We start from the raw sequence: 20,657 nt of genomic DNA, 5'->3' as shown, positions 1-20,657 counted from the left end.
TTAGTTAATGCTAGTCGCTCGATATCCATAATATGCCGCAGTAGCGGTATGCCACAATTGTTTAATTTTTTAGAATTGTTAAAAGTTTCCTCCTCTAGCGTGATCTCTGAAAGCTTTTTGTGCATTGTTTGCTGCAGAACACCGAGCAGAAGGTGCTCTCTGATTCATCCTTGCTGCAGCCCCTGCAGGGTGAGGAATCCTTTAAGTGGAATCGAAGGAGATACTGTCCAGTAACAATGTGGCTGATGTGAGCTCTACTTGGTCTGGTTTAGTGCCAGTAGATTCTTGTTGAATTTCATATAGATGATGGCCTGTGTTCTCAATATTCCTATCCATGTCACTCTGAGTACGCTGGAGGCTGCCTTCCAGTTTGTATTTTTGCAGCGTTTTTTTCGCATTTCTTAACATTTTATGACTCAGAAACCCCAAAAAACAATAAAAGTAGGGGGGCAAAATATTCGTTCATTTGTATATATGTGTGTTGGCGTGTTTGAAGCTTAATAACTTGTGACTGAATTTACCGATTTTGTACTCATGTAAGTAGGGCAATTAGTAAACTTATGTGATTATTCCTTGAGGGTCAATATTTTGGAGTGATTTTTTTTGTGGGGTCAATTTTCTAAAAAGTTTTCAAAAATATCCCCACTTTACATTAAGGTCAGTACATGCATGCATGCTTATCTTACCATTTATATAAAACAATTGCCCCAAAATTCTGTTTTCCCCAAAAAAGAAAAACACTATCTTTTTATTTATTGCATATTTCTTAACTGAATTTTTTAATATTTCCTAGGCGTAGTAATAGTAGTTCAAGCAGTCCCAAAAAATACTTGGGGGAAGTTGATCAAAGTTTAAAAGTTTCATTTTTTGAATTTTCCAAAACTTTTTTAGGTTTATTTAAAATTTTAATGGCATTAAAAGTTTAAAAAATAAAATTTAGTAACAATATTATAATAGAATTTCATCATAATTCCCCTGCCACCCACCCCTAAAAATAAATCTTTGTAACTTTATATTGGTTGACATTTTTTTGTGGAAATTTTTTTTTAGTTTCTTTCATTTAACATAGTACTGTAAATGTAGAAAAAAAAAATCTTTAAGGTGATTTTGGAGCTACGGGAGCAGAAAAAAATACCATATTTTGTTTTAATTTCTAAAATGTATTTTTGTTTAAATATATAATGATAATTTGACATTAAAATTTCATCATAAATTATCCCCATCCCAAAAAAATAAATTTTAGGTAATTTTTTCATGTTTTAATTATTTTTCCACTACATAAGAATAAATTACCATTGTCAGGAAAGTATTACAACTTTGTTGTTAGACTTTTTTAGAACAATTTATACAAAACAGTCTTCATAGGTAGTTGAGGTCTAGGAATTTAATATATAATGAAATAATTCTTTCATTTTTTATACCTAAATTACTAAAAAAAAATTCAAAATTTTTTCTTATTTACTGCATTTTGTTACTTTTCATTACAAAATATGCTTTCATGCTTCCTTTATATCTGAAATATCTTGACTAGAGTTCTGAAACCTTACTGGCATAATCTTATATAAACACGCACATAGCAAGCGAGGGGGCTAAGAGGGCTATAGCTGTCGCTGAAATTGTCGGGTGATGGGGCTGCATACCCATCGCCTGACAATTATTAGACTTTATCATTCAGGGGTTAAATCTATTAAGTTGGGCCCAAAAAATCCATTTTTAGCATTTTACAATTTCATAATGTATAAACATCTTAAAAGTATTTTCATAGAATTTGAGATAAATTGGTACATAATCATCTCCCTAGTCATTAATCCCCTCCTGTATAACTTAACCTGCTGTTACTTGACCCTGCAAGAGTAATATTGTTACTCCACATGTGAACGCCAAAAATAATTGATTTAATTGATTATTGGGGATTTCCCGCAAGCCAGAAATGCAACACTTGCTTTCGCATTCCAAACACATGTGTAGGCAGCTACACAGTGTTCCAAGAATCTTCAAAGAGTTTTCAAGTTCTTTTGCCAAGTTCAGCTAGTTCTGGAAAAGTGGATGAATTAAAAATCTTAGCGATGTGTTATGATAATAAATGTTCTGAATCTGTTCTCTAAGTGGAGTATCTTATTTGGTGCAAGGAGATCATTAAATTTATAATGAGATCTAGAAATGATTGAAGTATTGGATCACTGCAATAAAGATATTTGCCGAATATCTCTTGCAAGCTTTAGTGACTCTTCTGGTAACAACAACATGTACTAATGAATGCTCGTTCTCCACAATGGAGAGAGTAAAAACAAATGCATGTAACAAACAAGTCAGGGGATGGAAGATTAAGTTTGTTAGTTTCATTGTCAGTGGATAGGAATATTACTGTTAATCCTGATGAAGTTTTAGATATTATGACGAGAAAGAAAAATCAACGACTAGCTTTCTACAATTCATAACTTTTATTGGAGTGTTAATGTGTGAGTGTGAAATGTGAATTATGAGGAAAATATATACTAACATTATGATTCTTATTTGCGTAGTAAATGATATATTAAATCTAAGCATATGTTTTGTATTTTTCAAATGCAGTAAAGTCATTCATCTCATCCTCCTAAGTAATACCTAATATTGGTCCCAGAGGTTAAAAAAAAATCATTAAAAAAAAAATAATTATTATTAGCCCCCCCTAAAAAGAATCCTAGCTACATGCCTGATATAATGTTTGAATTTGAACAGTAATTTTTAAACTTCTATTGCTTGGTTGAATTTCAACACTGTCTTTTATTTTCATTAGATAATGTGTAATAATTGTTTCATTTTGTGTCAAGTAAAACTACCAGAGTCTGCATTGGTAGCTGAAAGTCAGAATTTTGCAAGTCACAAAATTAATTATTTCACTTTTTTACTAAATTAAAATATTTTCAAATATAATTATAATTTTTGTCCTTCTTATATTTCCTATCAAAACAATATTTTCTTGTAAATTTGAGAATGTGGAAACTGAGATCGGAATAAAGAATGAAGCAATGAAATCTAAACTGAGATAATTATTATCTTGTTGTCTGAATATTGAATAGCTGGTGTTATCTCTTCCCAAATCACATGTCTGAATGACTGTTTCTAAAACGATTTACTGATTAATTGAAATTTATCACATCCTATGATTTTCTATAAATTTTCAAGAAATAAATTTATCAATTCTACAAAATGGTTAAAACAACTATCTACACATTTACTCCCAGAGTTAAAATTTTATATATTTTATAACTATTTTTATTTTTTAACTAAATTAAAGAAAAAACTCCACGATATCTTTTTAATTTTTATTATTATCATTTTCAGTGCCAGAATAACTTTTCAAGCTCATTTGACATTGGAATGAGGAAACAAAATTCCAGTCTAAGTAGTTTTCATTTGAACGTGGTTGGATGGTTAGCAAAATCTCACATTATGGCAAACTAATGAAAAGGAATTACATAAATTTTGTTATTTAGCTAATTTTTATTATAGTATACTATTTTCTTTAATTTTTCACAGAATAAATCTCTCACGTTTGCAACTGAATAAGATACAAAGCATATATGTACTTTGAAACTGGAATTTGTAAATCATGAAAATAAAAGTGTATTTTTACTAAAAAAAAAGATTCTAACCTTTTGAATTTTATTATATTTTGAACCAATATAATGTTTCCAAGCAGATTTCATGTGTTTGATTTACCTGTACTAATTTTTATTATATATATATATGATGGAAGCCATAATATTGTAATGGTTGTAGGCAATATTAAAATGATACGTTTATAAAAATGCCATACCCATTCTCAAGAATTACAAGTAATTCATGCCAGACTTACAAGGGAAAATGAGAAGTAAATGGTTTCCCATTGCCTTCTTCACAGAGTCAAATTTAATATTATACATCACAATATGAAGATCTCTGATATGCAGGTGATGTTCAGCCCTAAAAGTGAAATTTTCATATTGTTTATACAGGGTCTGGCTGTATAATAAACATTATTATTATTGGAAACAGCAAGCCTGACTAATGTCACTATATTGCAGATGCATTACATGTATAAAACAATGATTGTTATTGAGAGAGTGAAGCATAAAATTTCCATATTTTCATTTCTTTTAGTTTATATAATCTTGGTTTTTTACTTAATTGCATTTTTACAAATATTATGAAAACCCAAAATTGTTAACGATTTTATCACACTTTTTTAATTTTAGCAAGGAATAAAATCCTACCCGTATGCAAAAATTCAACCAGATTAAAATTACTGAAAACAAAACTCCGAGTTTAGAATAAATGTCAGGTTTACTGAAAGACAATGATTGAGGGTTCCTTAAACCTTTACTGTATTTAAATATTCTAAATATACCTGAAATAAATAATAATATTCTACTTAAAATTTAAATCTGATATAGAAAAAAGTATTTAAACAACTGATAATGTTTTATGTTAATAATAATTTATGAGAAGAGTAAATCAAATACTAAGAAAAAGAAGTCATCCTCTTCTCTGTAAACATGGTCTGTAATCTGCCTCTAGGCTTGAAAAGATTTATTTTATTATTTTTCAAAACAGAATTTTAAACTTTGGATAAAGATAAGATTTTATTATATTTTATAGCATTTCATTTTCCACAGATAAAAAATGAAAATCTACATCATTCATTTTCTATGGAAAAAATGTTTCATTTTTAATGAAAAAATTTTAATTATTTCATAGAATCTATTTTTCAAAGGATTTTCATTTACAATCTTGCTGGGCATAATTTGGTAAGGTTATTAATAGAAATTTTTGTAGAAATAATTCCACCCAATAACATCAATAAAGGGAAGTTTTCTATAAACATTAAAATATCAAAAGTTTATGGCACTCTTCACTTTCAATCTTTAGTGTTGTTGGCACTAAAAGAGTAATCTAAAAGATTACTTGGCAGTTTAAAAGATATTCAAAAGTCATCTTGAAAAAACTACATTTTCTGTGGATTCTTTTAGCAGAAAATAGTACAGTAATATTTTCAGTGATATCTATTTTCAGCCAAAACATATATAGATTGGAAAAACCAAGAAACCTACTGAAAAAAAAATCAATTATTGATAAACTTCTTTTTATACTCTTTATACTTCTTCCAAGTATGCGGTTAATATAAGAATTAATTAGGAAGGAATGATAAATGGTAGTAAAGGAAATGGTAGTAAAGGAAATGGTGGTAAAAGATATGGTTATGATAGTTTTTGATTAATAATACATTCCTGTTTCAATTTAATTGTTGCATGTATCAATTAGAAATCCTACTGATGTTCTCCATGAACCATTCCTATTCTTCTTGTTCAGGGCAATGAATTTCAGATACGTATCTTGTTATGAATTGAAAGAGTCTGTATAAAAATATATATATCAGAAAAAACAATGTTTACAAAGAAAATATGATAATTATTATGGCTAGATATGGTAACTCACTCATCCCTTAGTTACAAAAAGATTAAATCATATTACTCAGGGTTAGAAATTATAAATAAACTTAACTATTTCTGGTCTACACTTTTTCCTAAATATGCTGTTTCACAAATTAAATAATTAAGAATTTAGGTACAGTAGTTTTAACTCTATCAGAAACAGATTGTGAATTTCACCCTATTTCTACTGAAAACATTTTCTTTTATAAATGGATTTCAAATAACTACCACTGTAAACAGGAAATTTCACTGTAGTTGTAAGCAAAATTTAAGTTCAATTTAAAGTACCAATTATACGTTTTTTGTTTGGTAATGTTGATCAGCTATTGAAAAGAATAAGAAATTTTTCAAAATCAATTATTAAATATATAATAATATAAATCATATTGAAATTACATAATCTAAAATGTTAAATTGATCAAAACTTCTGCGATGCTGAACTTTTATTTATGAAAATAATTAAACAATAATAAATCACTATGTTAAAATTAATTTAAAAAATATGATGATGTAGAAAAAAAAATAAACTAATAAAAGCAAATTATTTAACTACATACGTAGGTAAATAAACAACAAACATTAATAAACTTACCTCTGATATGAGGATGTCTTAGTGAATGCTCATGTTTAACTATTTCGACAACATTTGATACAGTATCACTGAAACCTATATCGTGATGATGGTGATGAGGATGATACGGATGATGATGGTGACTATATTGTGTATGATGTGGAAATCTTCGTGGGGGTGGACTCCTTGAAATATCTGGAGGTGAACGTCCGCTTTGTCTGTAAATATTAAATGATTGGTTACTCTTATTTAATGCTAACTTAATTTTATTACTAAAAAAACAGTGAAGAAACAATATTTCTCAATATATAGGTTATCGATACAGATAAATCTTATCTATGCCAAATTAAACCAAATGTAATCTGCAATGTGTAAAAGTACATTAATTCATATTATTATATTAACAATGCACCATAGAAATTGAAAATGTACCTCTTGGCAGCAGGGATTTGTAAGGAATTTAATGTTGCTAAGATTATGTTTATTACTTAAGTTTAGTAGTAGTTTTTAAAGTATAAGTTCCTTTAATTTAAGTTTGCCGTACTTTTTTACAAAGTATTTACTCTGTAAATTCAAACAGTTTATGTTTGTGGGGAAGGATGTAATGACCAACATAAAAAAGGAAATTACAAAAATTACAGGAAGTTTACTGTAAAAGATAATCATAAATACAATAAAGTGGTAAAGTTTGCCTAGAGATTAGTGATGGACATTTTTAATGATTACTATAAAATTCTGCTAAAAACATAATAAAAAAAAAACATTTAGTAATTAAATAAAATAAAAATCTTAAAATTAAATACATGTGTTCTTTGGTTGCATGATTTTTAGACCACCTGGTTCTTCAGCAATAATATAAATAAAATGTTTTATTTGGTGAGAAAATTGTTTTTATTGGTATAAAAATTCTTTGGTTTAAAATTTAACATCTAGTTGGGCTATTTGCTTTAATAATTAATTGTTACTAACTTTCCTTAAAAATAAAACAAAATTTGTAAAACACATAAAATAAACGTGAATTTTAAATATTAGTCACTGAAAAAATGCCAATAACAGATGGTGAAAATGCACTCATTTCGGTGATCTACAGGAATCAGTTCCAAAAAATAGACTTTGCTTATTGGCATGTTATCTTACTTCAATTCATCACTTTTCATGATGCTATTTCCTGAAACACTCCAGATGTTGTAGAATTGTTAGGTTGTAAGGATGCAATTACCAACTTACCTCGGACTCATGAAAAAAATAATCTGCATTTATAATCAAACAAATCTTTTAAAATGCTTGGTACATTACTGTTTTATTGTCTTTCTTGCTTTACACAAAGAAGAAATTCTTTTCTAATAATAAGACATTTTTAGAAGTTTTAAAAAAAGAATGAACTGAATTATTTGCTTCACAATGAAAGTTCTCTCAACAAGAAAGCAAAAATAAAAGTCATATAGTGAATGTTTAAAAATATTGTACTTATTTTGTGCTAGAAACATTTTGATAAATTATTTATCACTATTTGTAAGTATGCAATTATAAATTGATTCTAAATTGTACTGTATACATTAAAATGAATAAAGGAATGCACATTTTGAATAACAAATACCTTATACTTGGGGATGGGGAACGATTATGATATTGGTGGTAATTAGTATTAGGGCGAAGGTGTTGGTCATGCATAGAATCAACTGAAGGTCGTCGTGACGATATTACAACCTCCTGAAGGTCCATTACCTATTAAAAAAAATTAAACACAATTAATTATATAAAAATAATAATAAAAGTAACATTAAAAAATTAATGATTAGATTTCTTACCCCTGTCAGTTTCTCTAATTTTCATTGATACAATTTAACTTATGATTTTTAATGGGCTTAGAAAAAAAACATGAAAATTAGCCCACATTGACCAATTTGTAAGAAAATTTTAAATAATTTATTGAACAATAATATAATGTAGTACACCATGTTATAAAACAAAACCAGTTTTACCAAATTTCAGAAAAAATCAATCTCTAAAAAATTTCAAATAACCATTATCCATTAAATTAGTTGGCAGTTTAGTTTCCTTTTAAAATTGTCTCCTTCAGTTTCTTAAAAAACTTTTTTTGAAATATATACTTCATTTTTTTAAATATTGACTTCATACCATATTATTTAAAAAAAGCTCTGCATTTTTGGAATTTATTGCTCTTTTATAGGTTATAAGCTGTTCATATAGTTTTCAGAAATAACTTCAGAGCTACAACTGAATATCATTGTACGCTAAGAGAAATTTATGTTTTAGGCAGGAGAAAGTGAATGAGTGAGACAATAAAGGTATATTCCTAATGAAAATTATGAAATTTATTGTAAGGTAAGTCTAAGTTAAATAATGAAAGATAATGAAACATATCTTATTTTACCTTACCACTGAATAGAATAATTATAAATGACTACTTCTCAAAAATTCTCAAAACAAAATCTTAATCGAAAATCACACTGCATTAAAGTACCCTGCCAATCAATCACTTTAAAATTCTCAATACTGAAAATATTATTCAATCCTAAGGCTGAGGATGAGAAAAATAATGGTCCATAATAATGGTAAGATAAATTTCAGTAGGGAAATTAAGGTGGACATGATTAAAGAATTTCTCTATTTGCTTTAACAAGTAAGAAACCCAATTAAAAGCAGACAATTGGAATCAATATTTAAACACAGTCACTTTGTGAAATGCTAATAGGTAAACTAAAAATACACAAAAAGGTAGTAGAATTATATTTGTATTTTTTAAATATGTAACTACAGAGACATTATTTGAAGCAGGCCAATACATTTTCACTTCGTAAAATTCATTTAGAAGTAGCATATAAAAATATTTTGCTAAAAACATTAATACATTAGACTAGAAGAAGGTATTATATGCAAATTTAACAGTGACAGTATTGTCTAATAGTGGTAATATTATATATAGTATGTGAAGTATGTTTTCATGTAATTCAAACTGAATCCAAAAAATGCAATCTTACATTTTATAAGAAAAATATAAAAAGAAAGAATAAAAATAAATAACAAAGTGAAATAAAATACATTATCAAGATGCTAATATTTTTTAAACAGTATGAATATAGTACGAGTAATTCATGCAAACATGCAGATTAATTCTACTTTAATATTTGAAAAAAATGCAAATTTATGTATTACGCTAAAACAAATCTAATAAGTGTAACTAACAACCTAAAAAAAATTATGTATGCATATATAAATAAAAAAAAAAATGCTGCTGCATAGTAATGAGCTGTACAAATTTTTAAATACAAAAAAAAACAGTGCATTCTGCATTGCCGATAGATGCGATATATATATATATATTGCTAAGGTATAACCTATAATTGCAATAATCTGAAAAATTAAAAATAAAAATAAAATTAAAAAAAAATTAATTATTATAATTATTATTTTTAATAAATAATCTATTAATTTAAAAAAAAAAAAAAATAGTTTAAATAAATTTTATACTACATTAATTCAACCAACAAAGTCCTGTCTTCATGGTTGTAAGCCTATATAGATAACCTTCTTGATGAACCTATAGGATTTCTAATAAATTATAGATTAATTAAATTAAGTTTAAAAAGTTACAAAATTCTTTTAGAATACTTAACATGAACAAGCTATTTTTCTTATATTTAATAAACAGCCAGTTAAAAAAAAAAAAGAAGTAATTATTCTTAATATTATGAAATGTTTTTGTATTTACATTTAGAAAGATTACCCTGTTGAGTCAAAGTAATGCATATGATGCATAATCCATTACAGAAAGGGGTAGCTTAATTTGTTTGTTGTTTTATACAATTTTTCCAAGCATTTCTTATGGCCGTGACGTATGTAAAGGACTGAAAGTACAAGTCAATGTTTGCAATTGTTTTCTCTGAGACCAATGATGTTAACTATACAGCTAAACTTTTAGTTACTATAGCAAAGAATGAAGATGTCATTTGTAGGGATGAATATCTCGTTTATTTTGATGGTTTTGGTGTGCTGGTATGAGACTGTACATTTGACTTGGTAAAGAGGGCAAATGGCAACACCATCACCAGTAAGAAAGGCTTGAATGTTATTCTTAAAAAGAATTTTGCTGTTTCAAGAGTGACATGTGACTTGCATCAAGTTATCTACAACTATTATAGTATGGCACCTAACACACAACACACTGAAAACGGTGGAAGAGTTTATAAGGTAATTATTTTAATGGTTTTACTATAGTGAAAAATAGAGAATGTTAATAAGAGATTGAAATAGATTCTAGATTCTGTGGCTTAGCATTACAGTTTCAACTTTCAGTTAATGAAGTGACTGTGCTTCACTCTGTTCAATTTCTTGTAAGGTTTGCATTCTTTTAGAAAATCTCTAATAATGAAGATCTAATACCTTTAGTGACAGAATATCTCTAATAATGAGGTAATGTGTAATGTGAATAATGACAAAGTTAGTAACCTCATAACTGATTTTTCCAGCGTGTGCATAGAGCTTTAAATTAAAATTACTCCGAATTAAATTGTACTTACTTTTAGAGCCTAATTTTTTATTCTATGAAAAATAATAAAAAATGTTCCAGACCAGTAAGAAATTATAAAAGTTTGCATAATATCAACTGTATGCTGGAATACTTTCTTCTAAGCTACCACACAATTTTAAAAACACATTAAACAAATTGTTTTGAGTAATCTAAAGAAAAAAATTACTTTTTATATGTGATTAAATGTTGGCTACTATTTTGGTCCTAACAATGTTCCGTTTGAAGAAAAATCTTCTGGTCACTAAATTGAAATTTTAAAAAGGTGGAAAAATTAATATTTTCTATTGTTCATAATAATAGACTATTCTGTTGTTATGGGTAGAAGTATATTGGATAATCTTACTCACAAGAAAAATAAAGGTGAGAAATCTATGGCTAGAGAAAAATAAAAAAGAAGAAGAGAGGAATGGCATGAAGATAAGACTGCAATCGAGTATGAACTGGATTGCAGGAATATACAAGGTTTGTAACTAAAGTAATGAGACTAGTTATTTTGGCAGCCAAAGTGGCAACATTTTAAAGTTACTAGTAAACATGTGATTATATGAATAGCTGATTTATATTAGGTATTAATTTAATCTATTGCTGCCATGTGAGATGTAAACAAAATTTTCGTGAAACAAGTTTTTGTTGTGCATTACAAAAATGAGTGATCCTATGAGCAACATTTTGTAATCAAGTTTTGTGTTAAACTCAGTGAGAATGCTATTGAAAGTTTTTCAAAATTGAAAAGGGTGTTTGGAGATGATGCTCTGTCATGAACCCAAGTATTTAGGTGGTTTAAAGCATTTTCAGATAGCTCGGAATCAGTTGTGGACGATCCACACTCTGGAAGACCGTTAATGTCAAAAAGTGATGATAATGTTGAGCGAATCAGAGATTTGACAAGGTACGACCAGCAATTAACTGTTAGAATGATTGCAGAACAATTAACTTTGAACCATACCACAGTCCATCAAATTTTGACATACAAATTGGACATGAAAAAGGTTTGTGCAAAGTTGGTCCCAAAAAAACTCACTGTTGAACAGAAAAACAACTGAGTGGAAGTGTGCTGCAATCTTCTAGGGTGAATTGAAACTGATCCCGATTTTCTAAAAAAAAATGTTATTACTGGTGATGAATCTTGGATATTTGAGTACAACCCAGAAACAAAATGCTGGAGCAAAAAGTGGCTTACTTCAATCACCAAGTTCCAAAAAAACAAAAATGAGCAAATCAAAAATCAAAAACCAAGCTAATTTGTTTCTTAAATAATAATGGCATTATCCATAAGGAGTTTTTGCCTAAATTACCCTGTAAATCAATATGTTTATTGAGGAATTCTTGAAAGACTGCGGAAAAGATTTGCCTGTGTGAGACCAGCCATCAAAAACTGGATGCTGCATCATGACAATGCACCTTGTCACACTGCACTCTCAATTAATAGGTTTTTGGTAAAGAAAAACATTCCTGTAGTTTTTCAACCACCTTATTCACCTAACTTGAATCCCTGTGACTTTTTCCTGTATCCAACTTTAAAAAAACACCTCAATGGAGACCATTTTGGAACAGTAGAAAACAAAAAAAAAATGTAACTGACCATGTGAAGGATATTCCGGTTTCTGAGTTCCAACAGTGTTATGAAGAGTGGGAAAACCGTTTGAAGTGTTGCTTGGCTTCCCAAGAGAACTATTTCAAAGATGTAGAGTCCATGTATAATTGGGTTGTAAATAAAAAGTTTTTCTGAACCAGTCTCATTACTTAATTTACAGATCTTGTATGTTATTAATTTTACCTTATATTTTCCTAGAAATATTACATGAATATATTACGCTGAAATAATCCAGTACTAAGTGGCAATGATGATAAAAAGAATTACCTTCATTAAAGATTTCAAATGGTGGATGGAATTATGGAAAAGGGAAAATATGCAGAAAAAGAGGTTAGCAAAGGACAGAACAAGATGGAGAGCAGCAGCCATGATAGGACCTGCCCAAATGACGGCAGAACACTATAGATGAATGAACTTATGCATAAAAAATGTACAATGGATTACCAGAGAATAAAAAAGAGAATCACTGAAATTGGTGAAATCAATGATTTTTTAATTTGATTTGATAAAAAGTATAGCTTGAACATAAATAAAGCATGTGATTCAAACTGAAATTCTCAGTCTTTTATTCTGTTAAATAAATTTTCTATGGGCTAAAAGTCAAAATTATGAAATTTCTTTTTTTTTGGGGAAGATGTACTTTTTCAAAAACATTTTAAATGATATTATTTCTAGTGGTACTTTTGATAGTATTGCTTTTTTACACAACAAAAAACACATGGTGATAAAAAAAAATTATTTCATCTAAATATTGCAACTCTTAATATCTTTTAAGGCTAATAAGCTTTTTCTCATTATAATAAATTTCCCTAATACATAAGCTACAAAGATAAATTACACTGTTTGTGAGATACAAGGGTTGTTGAAAATTTTTTTAGTCTCAACATGAAGATGGCAGCACTTGTCAACAAAAGTTAGGGAATGTATTCACGCATGCGTTGAAAGGTTTCAAAATCTCAGCCATTTTGGATGCTCAGTTGTTGTTTGATAATTATTTGAGTAAGTCATTATGAGTGATTTTGTGAAAATGGAAAATATTGATTGTGCCGTGATTAAATTCTTGCATTTGAAAAGCAATATGCCTACACAAGTTAAAACAGAGTTGGACACTGTTTACGGGGACTTTGTCCCATCATTTGCCACCGTGAAAAATGGGCAGCTGAATTTAAACATGGACGTACCAGCTTGGTTGATGATTAACATTCGAAACCGCCAAAAACTGCAATCACCTCCAAAAAAGTTCACCAAATGGTACTTGACAACCAATGAATTAAGGTTAAGGAGGTAGCAGAGGCTATGGGCATATAGAAGGAATGTGTTTGTCATATATTAATTGAAGAATTAGATATGCATAAGCTATTTGTTTGGTTGCCTTGTTTGCTCACTTTGGACCAAAAATGCCTTAGAATGAACATTTCCAAGGCACTGCTGGAGCAGTTTAAACAAAATAAGTCAGATCTTTTGCGTCGATTCATAACTGTAGATGAAACGTGGATCCACCACTACACTCCTGAGATGAAACAACAGTCAAAACAGTGGACTGCAAAGGGTGAACCTGATCCGAAAAAGGCAAAGATGGTTCCATTGGCCAGGAAGTTGATGGTGATTGTAACTGTTTATTGGGACAGTAATGAAATTTTGTTTATCAATTATCTTCAAAAAGATAAAACAATAACAGGACGGTATTACACATCATTACTTGACAAGCTGAAGGCAGAAATTACAAAAAACGACCACATTTGAAGAAGAAGAAAGTGCTTTCTCATCAAGACAATGCGCCTGCTCACACTTCGACGGTCGCTACGGCTAAAATTCACAAACTGCACTTTGAATTGGTTGACCACTCATCGTATTCACCAGAACTGGCCCCAAGCGACTTTTTCTTGTTTCCTAACCTTAAAGTTTCACTTGGAGGAAAGAGATTTTCATTGAAAAGGAGGTTATTGTATATGTAAATACCTGTTTTGCAGAGAAAGGCACCAGTTACTACTTGGAAGGATTAAAGAGGTTAGAGCATCACTGGAAAAAGTGTATTGACTTGAAAGCAGACTTTGTTGAAAAATAAAACTATATTTGACAAAAAAATACGTCTCTCTATGTTAAGCTCAAAACTTTTCAGACAACCCTCGTATAATGCTGAGTAGATGCCAACACATAGATGTACAAATAAATTTTTATATTTTTTAAATTTAATCTCAGAAGTCTCTGAAACCTTAAGAAATAAGAAAAAACTCACCATGGGTTCTCGTTTTGAACAGACATATATTTTCCCTGAGTTAAAAATGATAAAACCAGAAAAGTAAAAGAGAGAAGTTTGTGAAAAAAGGTAAAAAAACATGTAGAAAGATTATGTATACTAAGAACCAGGGCAGTCATTGAGAAGAAGCACATCAATAAGATAAAATTATAAAGGAAAGAGAAAAAGAGGTAGTCTTACATAAGATTAATTTAGATGAGGAAGACATTTGTGATTAAGTTTATGGATAAGATTCAGACACCGAGGAATAAAAAAAAGATGGAATCGCATGTTTTAAAACTTTAAATGGCAAAGAAAAGAAAATGTGATAGAACACAATTGAAATCACTAAAATCTATGAAGTAAATCTAATCACATCTAAACAGGATGGATAACTAAGCAGACTTTCAATTCCACATTCAATAAAATTAATAATATAGAAATATAAAAAAAAAAGAAAAAAGTTAGTTCAGTGAAACTGATTTTCTTTCATGAGATTTTTATTTATTTATTCTCTTGATTTGTATTTGATTGATAATAGAGCGAAAGTAAAGAGTTTATAAGAAAAAAATATAGAATTGATTAAGTAACTCATTCATTTTCAAGACTTTTAAATTAGAACTTTCTCATTGCAGTCTAAGACTGCAGTTTGCCACACAACAGGTTGAAAACCCCAATTACAGTTTGACATGCTGTTAACTGCACCAAAAAGCCAAAGTGCTGGTAATATGGTCACTTAAACCAAAAGTTGGGATTTAATCAGAATCCTACAAGGGAATGAATTATAAGTACGATAAGCTTATCACTCATCCTATTAATTTAATTTTGGATAATTAAAACAAAAATTTTCATTTGGGAAAAGAATCAGAGCTATTATGTGTCACTTCTCTATTTCTATGATAAACATGTGTTGAGTACACTCTAATACAAAAAATTCATACATTTAAAAATTAATGAGGATTCAGAATTTTATACTATATTACTATTTAAAATTTGTTTGAATTTGTTTGAAAATATAAATAACACTGAATAAGCTAATAAAATAATAAAACTGATCATAACTAAATTAATAATGATGAAATAGTAATGATTCAATCATCATTTTCATCAGGAAGATTCTAAGTTCAAATCTTGGACAAGTTGGATGTTTATCAAACATAAATAATTTATAAACTACATTCTTTTTAGTAGACTAGTTTCAGAAAAAAAATAAAGAGATGAGATGACTTTATTTTTTTTCTGTGATGATGGAGGAATGGGAAGAGAGACAGAATTGAGCAACTGATAGAATTAAGCTACAGTTGATTTACCCAGGGCTTTATTCTGTTGACTTTTGATTTAAATAAAGCCAACTGGTATTCATAAAGCCATTACACTTCCTAAGCTAACGCACATCTAATAATGCAAAATGTAATTGAAAAATATGTTTAGGGTAAACAGAAAAATTAAATCAACAAAATCCATAACAGGAATAAATGTACCAGATTATTGTCAATTGATAGTAAAACAAGAAAAGATATGTGGATTAAAAATAAATAAACAAATTAATGACAGAATAGTTTTCCAGAATACATGTATTAAAGTATAATTCTAAAACATGATTTTCATAATACTCTTATTCATGTTAAGCATTCTTGACTGAATTTTTTTTTCAATCTTAAAGAAAATTTATTAACCGTTAAAATTCTTTAAAACAAGATTCTAAAATATTATAACTAAATATAAAAATTATTCACTAAAATTATTTCTAAATAAAATACATAATTTAGACTATAAAACACACATACACACACACACACACACACACACACACACACACACACACACAATTCACATCATAAAAAGATAAATATGTTGTAGCTTCTTTACAATTTTAACTTTTGACATATCTGGTAACAAATTCAATGTGTTTGAAGGATATCATGACTGAAGACACCTGCGTACTGCATTTATCTATTATTACTGCTATGTTTATATACACAAAGAGAACATAATACGAAGGATGTTCAGTAATTAACAAGACAAATTGATATAGAGAAAAAACTGTTCATTCTATGACAATGAAACTTTTTGAGGGTCAAGTTGGCAAACTTGGGAACACATTTAATTGGCCATGATTAATCTAAACATAACCTCTTTTGTTTATTTCAGAATGTCAACTTTACTTGAAACATGTATGCCGGAAGAGCAACGTTCAGTGATAAGATTTTTGCTATCAGAAAGTGTGAAATTTACTGAAGAATGTTGAAAAAGTATGGTGAAAACTATTTAACTTGCAGTAATGTGCATAAGTTGGTGGAACAGTTTAATTTGGGTAGAACAAGTGTGACTGATCTCCATCGCTCTGAAAGACCAGATGAACTTTTGATTACTGTGCTGCAAAATAACATAAATTATCTTATTCATTTATGGCAATCTTATTCATTTAAAGTAAGTCAAAATTTCCCAAATTGCTAGTTTGTGTAATATTAATGTTGGAATCGCATGTTCCATCATTCATGACGTGCTGAATTATGGCTAAATGTGTTTGAGATGGGTTCGAAGACAGATGACTCAAGCCCATATAGACACCTGGATTTGCATTTGTGAGTTGAAAGAATGGTTTGAAGTGGAAGGTACTTTCTAGGTTGTATAATAACCTGTGATGAAATATGGATACACCATTTTGAACCCAACAACGAACAACAAAATCTTGAGTGGAAACATCCAGATTCACTCAACAAAAAAAAATTCAAAACTCATGCGTCAGCCGGTAAAGTGATTTTGATGGTCTTCCAGGACTCACAAGGCCCAATTTTTAGTGACTATTTAGAAGAACAACGTACCATGACATTGAGTACTGTTCTAACAGGCTCCAACAGAAAGTGGGCACTCTCTCAAAAGGTGTAATTCTCTTACATGACAATGCACACCCTCACATTGCTCAGAGAATGATGGGAAAAATGCTTGAGAAGTTGGTTGGAAGGGGGGGGGGGGTGTTGCCATATTCTCCTTATAGCCCAGACCACACCCCCTTTGATTTTTCATTCGCTCAGCCCACAAAGACTTTCTACATGGCAAGAAGTTTGACGACAATGAAGTCATCAAAAAAGCTGTACACGAATGATTCAAACAGCAAGATAAAGATTTCTGTGCTGTAGGAATCAGTAAGCTCACAGAGTAGTGCGACAAGTGCCTAAATTTTTCTGGAGGCTATGTTGAAAAGTGGTGTAAGTTTCATTTTAATTGAATAAATTGTTTTTTCTCTACATCAATTGTCTCGTTAATTACTGAACATACCTCGTAGAATTATTGATGTTTGTTCGTGGGTATTTGACAATTTACATGATTATTTCTGAATGAATTGTGCAATTGTCATGAAATTTTTTTACGTTTTATTATCTCATCAAAATGTCGGTAAATTTTGAAAAATCATCTAAGTTAACCTAGAATTCATTTTTCAATGTAAAAATATCTCCTTCATAAATAAATAATAGTGCCTGCATATCTGAATATAAGAATATAGTGATGCTTGCTTGAAGCTTGAAGAACTAATAGGCTGACCAGAAAGATTCTTTTTTCACTTCTTTTATTGGGTTTTAAAAATGATTTTAGAAACAAATCTTATCAGATTATTCCAGTGATCTATGAGCAGTAAAGGTAAACAGATAATATTTCACAGTGTTTATTTAATAATATTCTCAGTTGACTAAATCATTTTTTGTAATTGATAGGTATATGTTTTCTACAAATAAAATAAAAATATATATTGAAACTTATATTTTATATTTTATTTATTTTATATTTATTTAATAGTATTTCTGTTATCAAAATTAAGCAAATCGTTCTCGAGATATTCACAGTTAATATAGAAAATATGATTGCACTACAGTATTTTGTAAAGACAAGTGATATAATTTTATACAATCTTCCTTGGAAATGTTATTTTAAAATGGTTAATAGAGATTTCATTCTCCATTTGACAAAATTGTTTTTCTTTATTTAGTAGCTGAGAAGGCAGTTTAATATAAAATTTTGTCTAATGAAAATTAACTGCAAAAAGAATTTTTAACAATTTTTATAGAAAACGTTTTTGAATTTTGATTGAGTGATATTTTCTCTATACTGTGAGAATAATTTTAAGCAATTATCTTATTTAGTTAACAATTAATAGACAAAAACTAATCACTGAAGGCTAAAATAAAATTTCCATACTACTGGACTTTAATATTTATGTTTATGAAAAATCTTTTCACAGATTCATTACTATGAAAAAAAATATAGCATCCAATTTAATAATTTTTATGTTTCAGTACTCTTATGAAAAGAAATTACAACATTTTTATAATAGACATGCATGCACATGTGTACACACACACACACACACACACACACACACACACACACACACACACACACACACATGCACACATGAATGTGCATACATCAACAAATTTTCTTGCATAATCTCTATTCTTCCACATGTATAATAAAGATTGTTTATATATAATATATTGTCTAACAAAAAAATTACATAATACAAACATCAAATGAATAATACGCCAATATCCTAATTTTATACAGTGGCTAAACCGTATAATTTAACTAGGCTATAACTAGTTTACTAAAATGATATTACGACATCCTAAAACTCTTTTAAAAATTAATACTACATTAGACTATTCTGAAATGAATATATACCTAATCTAAATTTAAGATTCTTTTAAACCTAATTAAATAATTTCTTTTACTAAATCTAAAGTAATAAAATTTTGGTGTCTAATAATTAAAGCATAAATATATGAATATATTTTTATCTACTTTATAAATGTGGCTTTTTTTTAAGAATTTAATTTTAAACAAAAAAAAAAAAGGTAAAAAAAATTTTACTTACATGAATATACGTCTACAGTCTACAACCTTTCATAAATCTAATAATATAAAAACATCATTATAAAGTTATTAAAATTTTATTATTATTCAAAATAATATCTTAAAACTGTAATTTTATCGATTGAAAAAGAAATATTAACTGAACAAATAATTTAAGAAAATTGAATAAAAAATAATTTTTTTTTTAATTATGGATGAATTAATAGACTATATTACAAAAGTTATTTTGTGTTAATTGTTTTAAAATATCATTGAAGATGATGAAAACATCAGTGAAGTACAAATATTTTTTCCTTGATTCGCAATGAAAATATTGATTGATGTATTTGAGTTGGATAATCTTTTTTACAATAAAACTGTAAAATGTTTTACAATAAAACAAGTCTTGATTTTTACGATTAGGTAATGTACTTTCAAATAGATCATATCAAGAATCTTATTATAAAACTTATGATGATTACACAATCAAATTTAAAGATAATAATTTGTAACGCATATTTCTAATACAATGGAAAAAAAATTCAAGTAGATTTAAAAAATATCCATTTATTCAGGCTTGATTTTCGTAGTTTTATTTCTATCAATTTTTACTACAATTTCTGCAGGTGTCACATAAGCTTCCAATGTGGGAAAACTAAACATTTACGTACATCATCTCAAGGAATGTATCATCAAGGCTATTTATTACAAGCATAACAACAGCTGTGCTTACAAGTGACTTCATCAGTGGAGGACATGCATTGAAAAATATTTTCAAAACAATAGTAGTTATATAAAGCATATTATATAAAGATGGTTTCATGAAAACATGTTTATTTTCTCTATGTATGGGAATTATGGGACACTCCGTAGGATTCTCTTCCGCAAACTTTCCTGATTAATCCTCTTTCAATATCATCTTAATTTTTGTCAACTTCTAGTACAAATTGTGTGCTCTTTTCACTGTCTATCAACTTCCATAATTTTTCTCTGTTAAGAATTCCAAACCTTGTAAACCTTATCAAACATTAGTCTACATTTTCATCTTCTTTTTTAAAATTGATACAAATTGATACTATCTCTATTAAATGTTTCTTATCTTGAGTTTTAATTTTTAATTATTAAACATTTCAATTCACAGAACTTAACATTAAACCAATTTTGTGATCTAAAATGAAAATCATTCTTAGCACTGATTAAATATGAGCTTTTATTTCCATCCTTTTTATACAATAAGATAGTAAAGTCAAAGGGAAACCTACTTGATATCTTCATTTTTTGCATAATCACTATATTTGATTAATTATAAAAAATTAATGGACATGTGAAACAATGTGTCATATCATAAGTCTTACAAATACAAAAATCTTTGTATTTATATTGTTCAAAACAGTATCTTT

At 28.4% G+C, this 20,657-nt stretch overlaps 1 protein-coding gene across 1 annotated transcript in view; it reads right to left on the bottom strand.

Annotated features, from left to right (window-relative positions):
• LOC142327268 (voltage-dependent calcium channel type A subunit alpha-1-like) overlaps window positions 1-20,657 on the bottom strand; it is a 902,521-nt gene that overhangs the window by 27,719 nt on the left and 854,145 nt on the right. Inside the window, exons 40-41 of the mRNA XM_075370151.1 lie at window positions 7,622-7,749; window positions 6,046-6,242 (exon numbers count right to left, since the gene is read on the bottom strand). Of these exons, the coding sequence (XP_075226266.1) occupies window positions 6,046-6,242; window positions 7,622-7,749 (325 nt within the window). The remainder of the gene's footprint in view (window positions 1-6,045; window positions 6,243-7,621; window positions 7,750-20,657) is intronic.

Source organism: Lycorma delicatula, chromosome 7 (genome assembly GCF_047948215.1).
Source record: "Lycorma delicatula isolate Av1 chromosome 7, ASM4794821v1, whole genome shotgun sequence".
NCBI lineage: Eukaryota > Metazoa > Arthropoda > Insecta > Hemiptera > Fulgoridae > Lycorma > Lycorma delicatula.
Note: the sequence above shows the minus strand (reverse complement) of the source record. Positions and strands in the feature narration are given on the sequence as shown.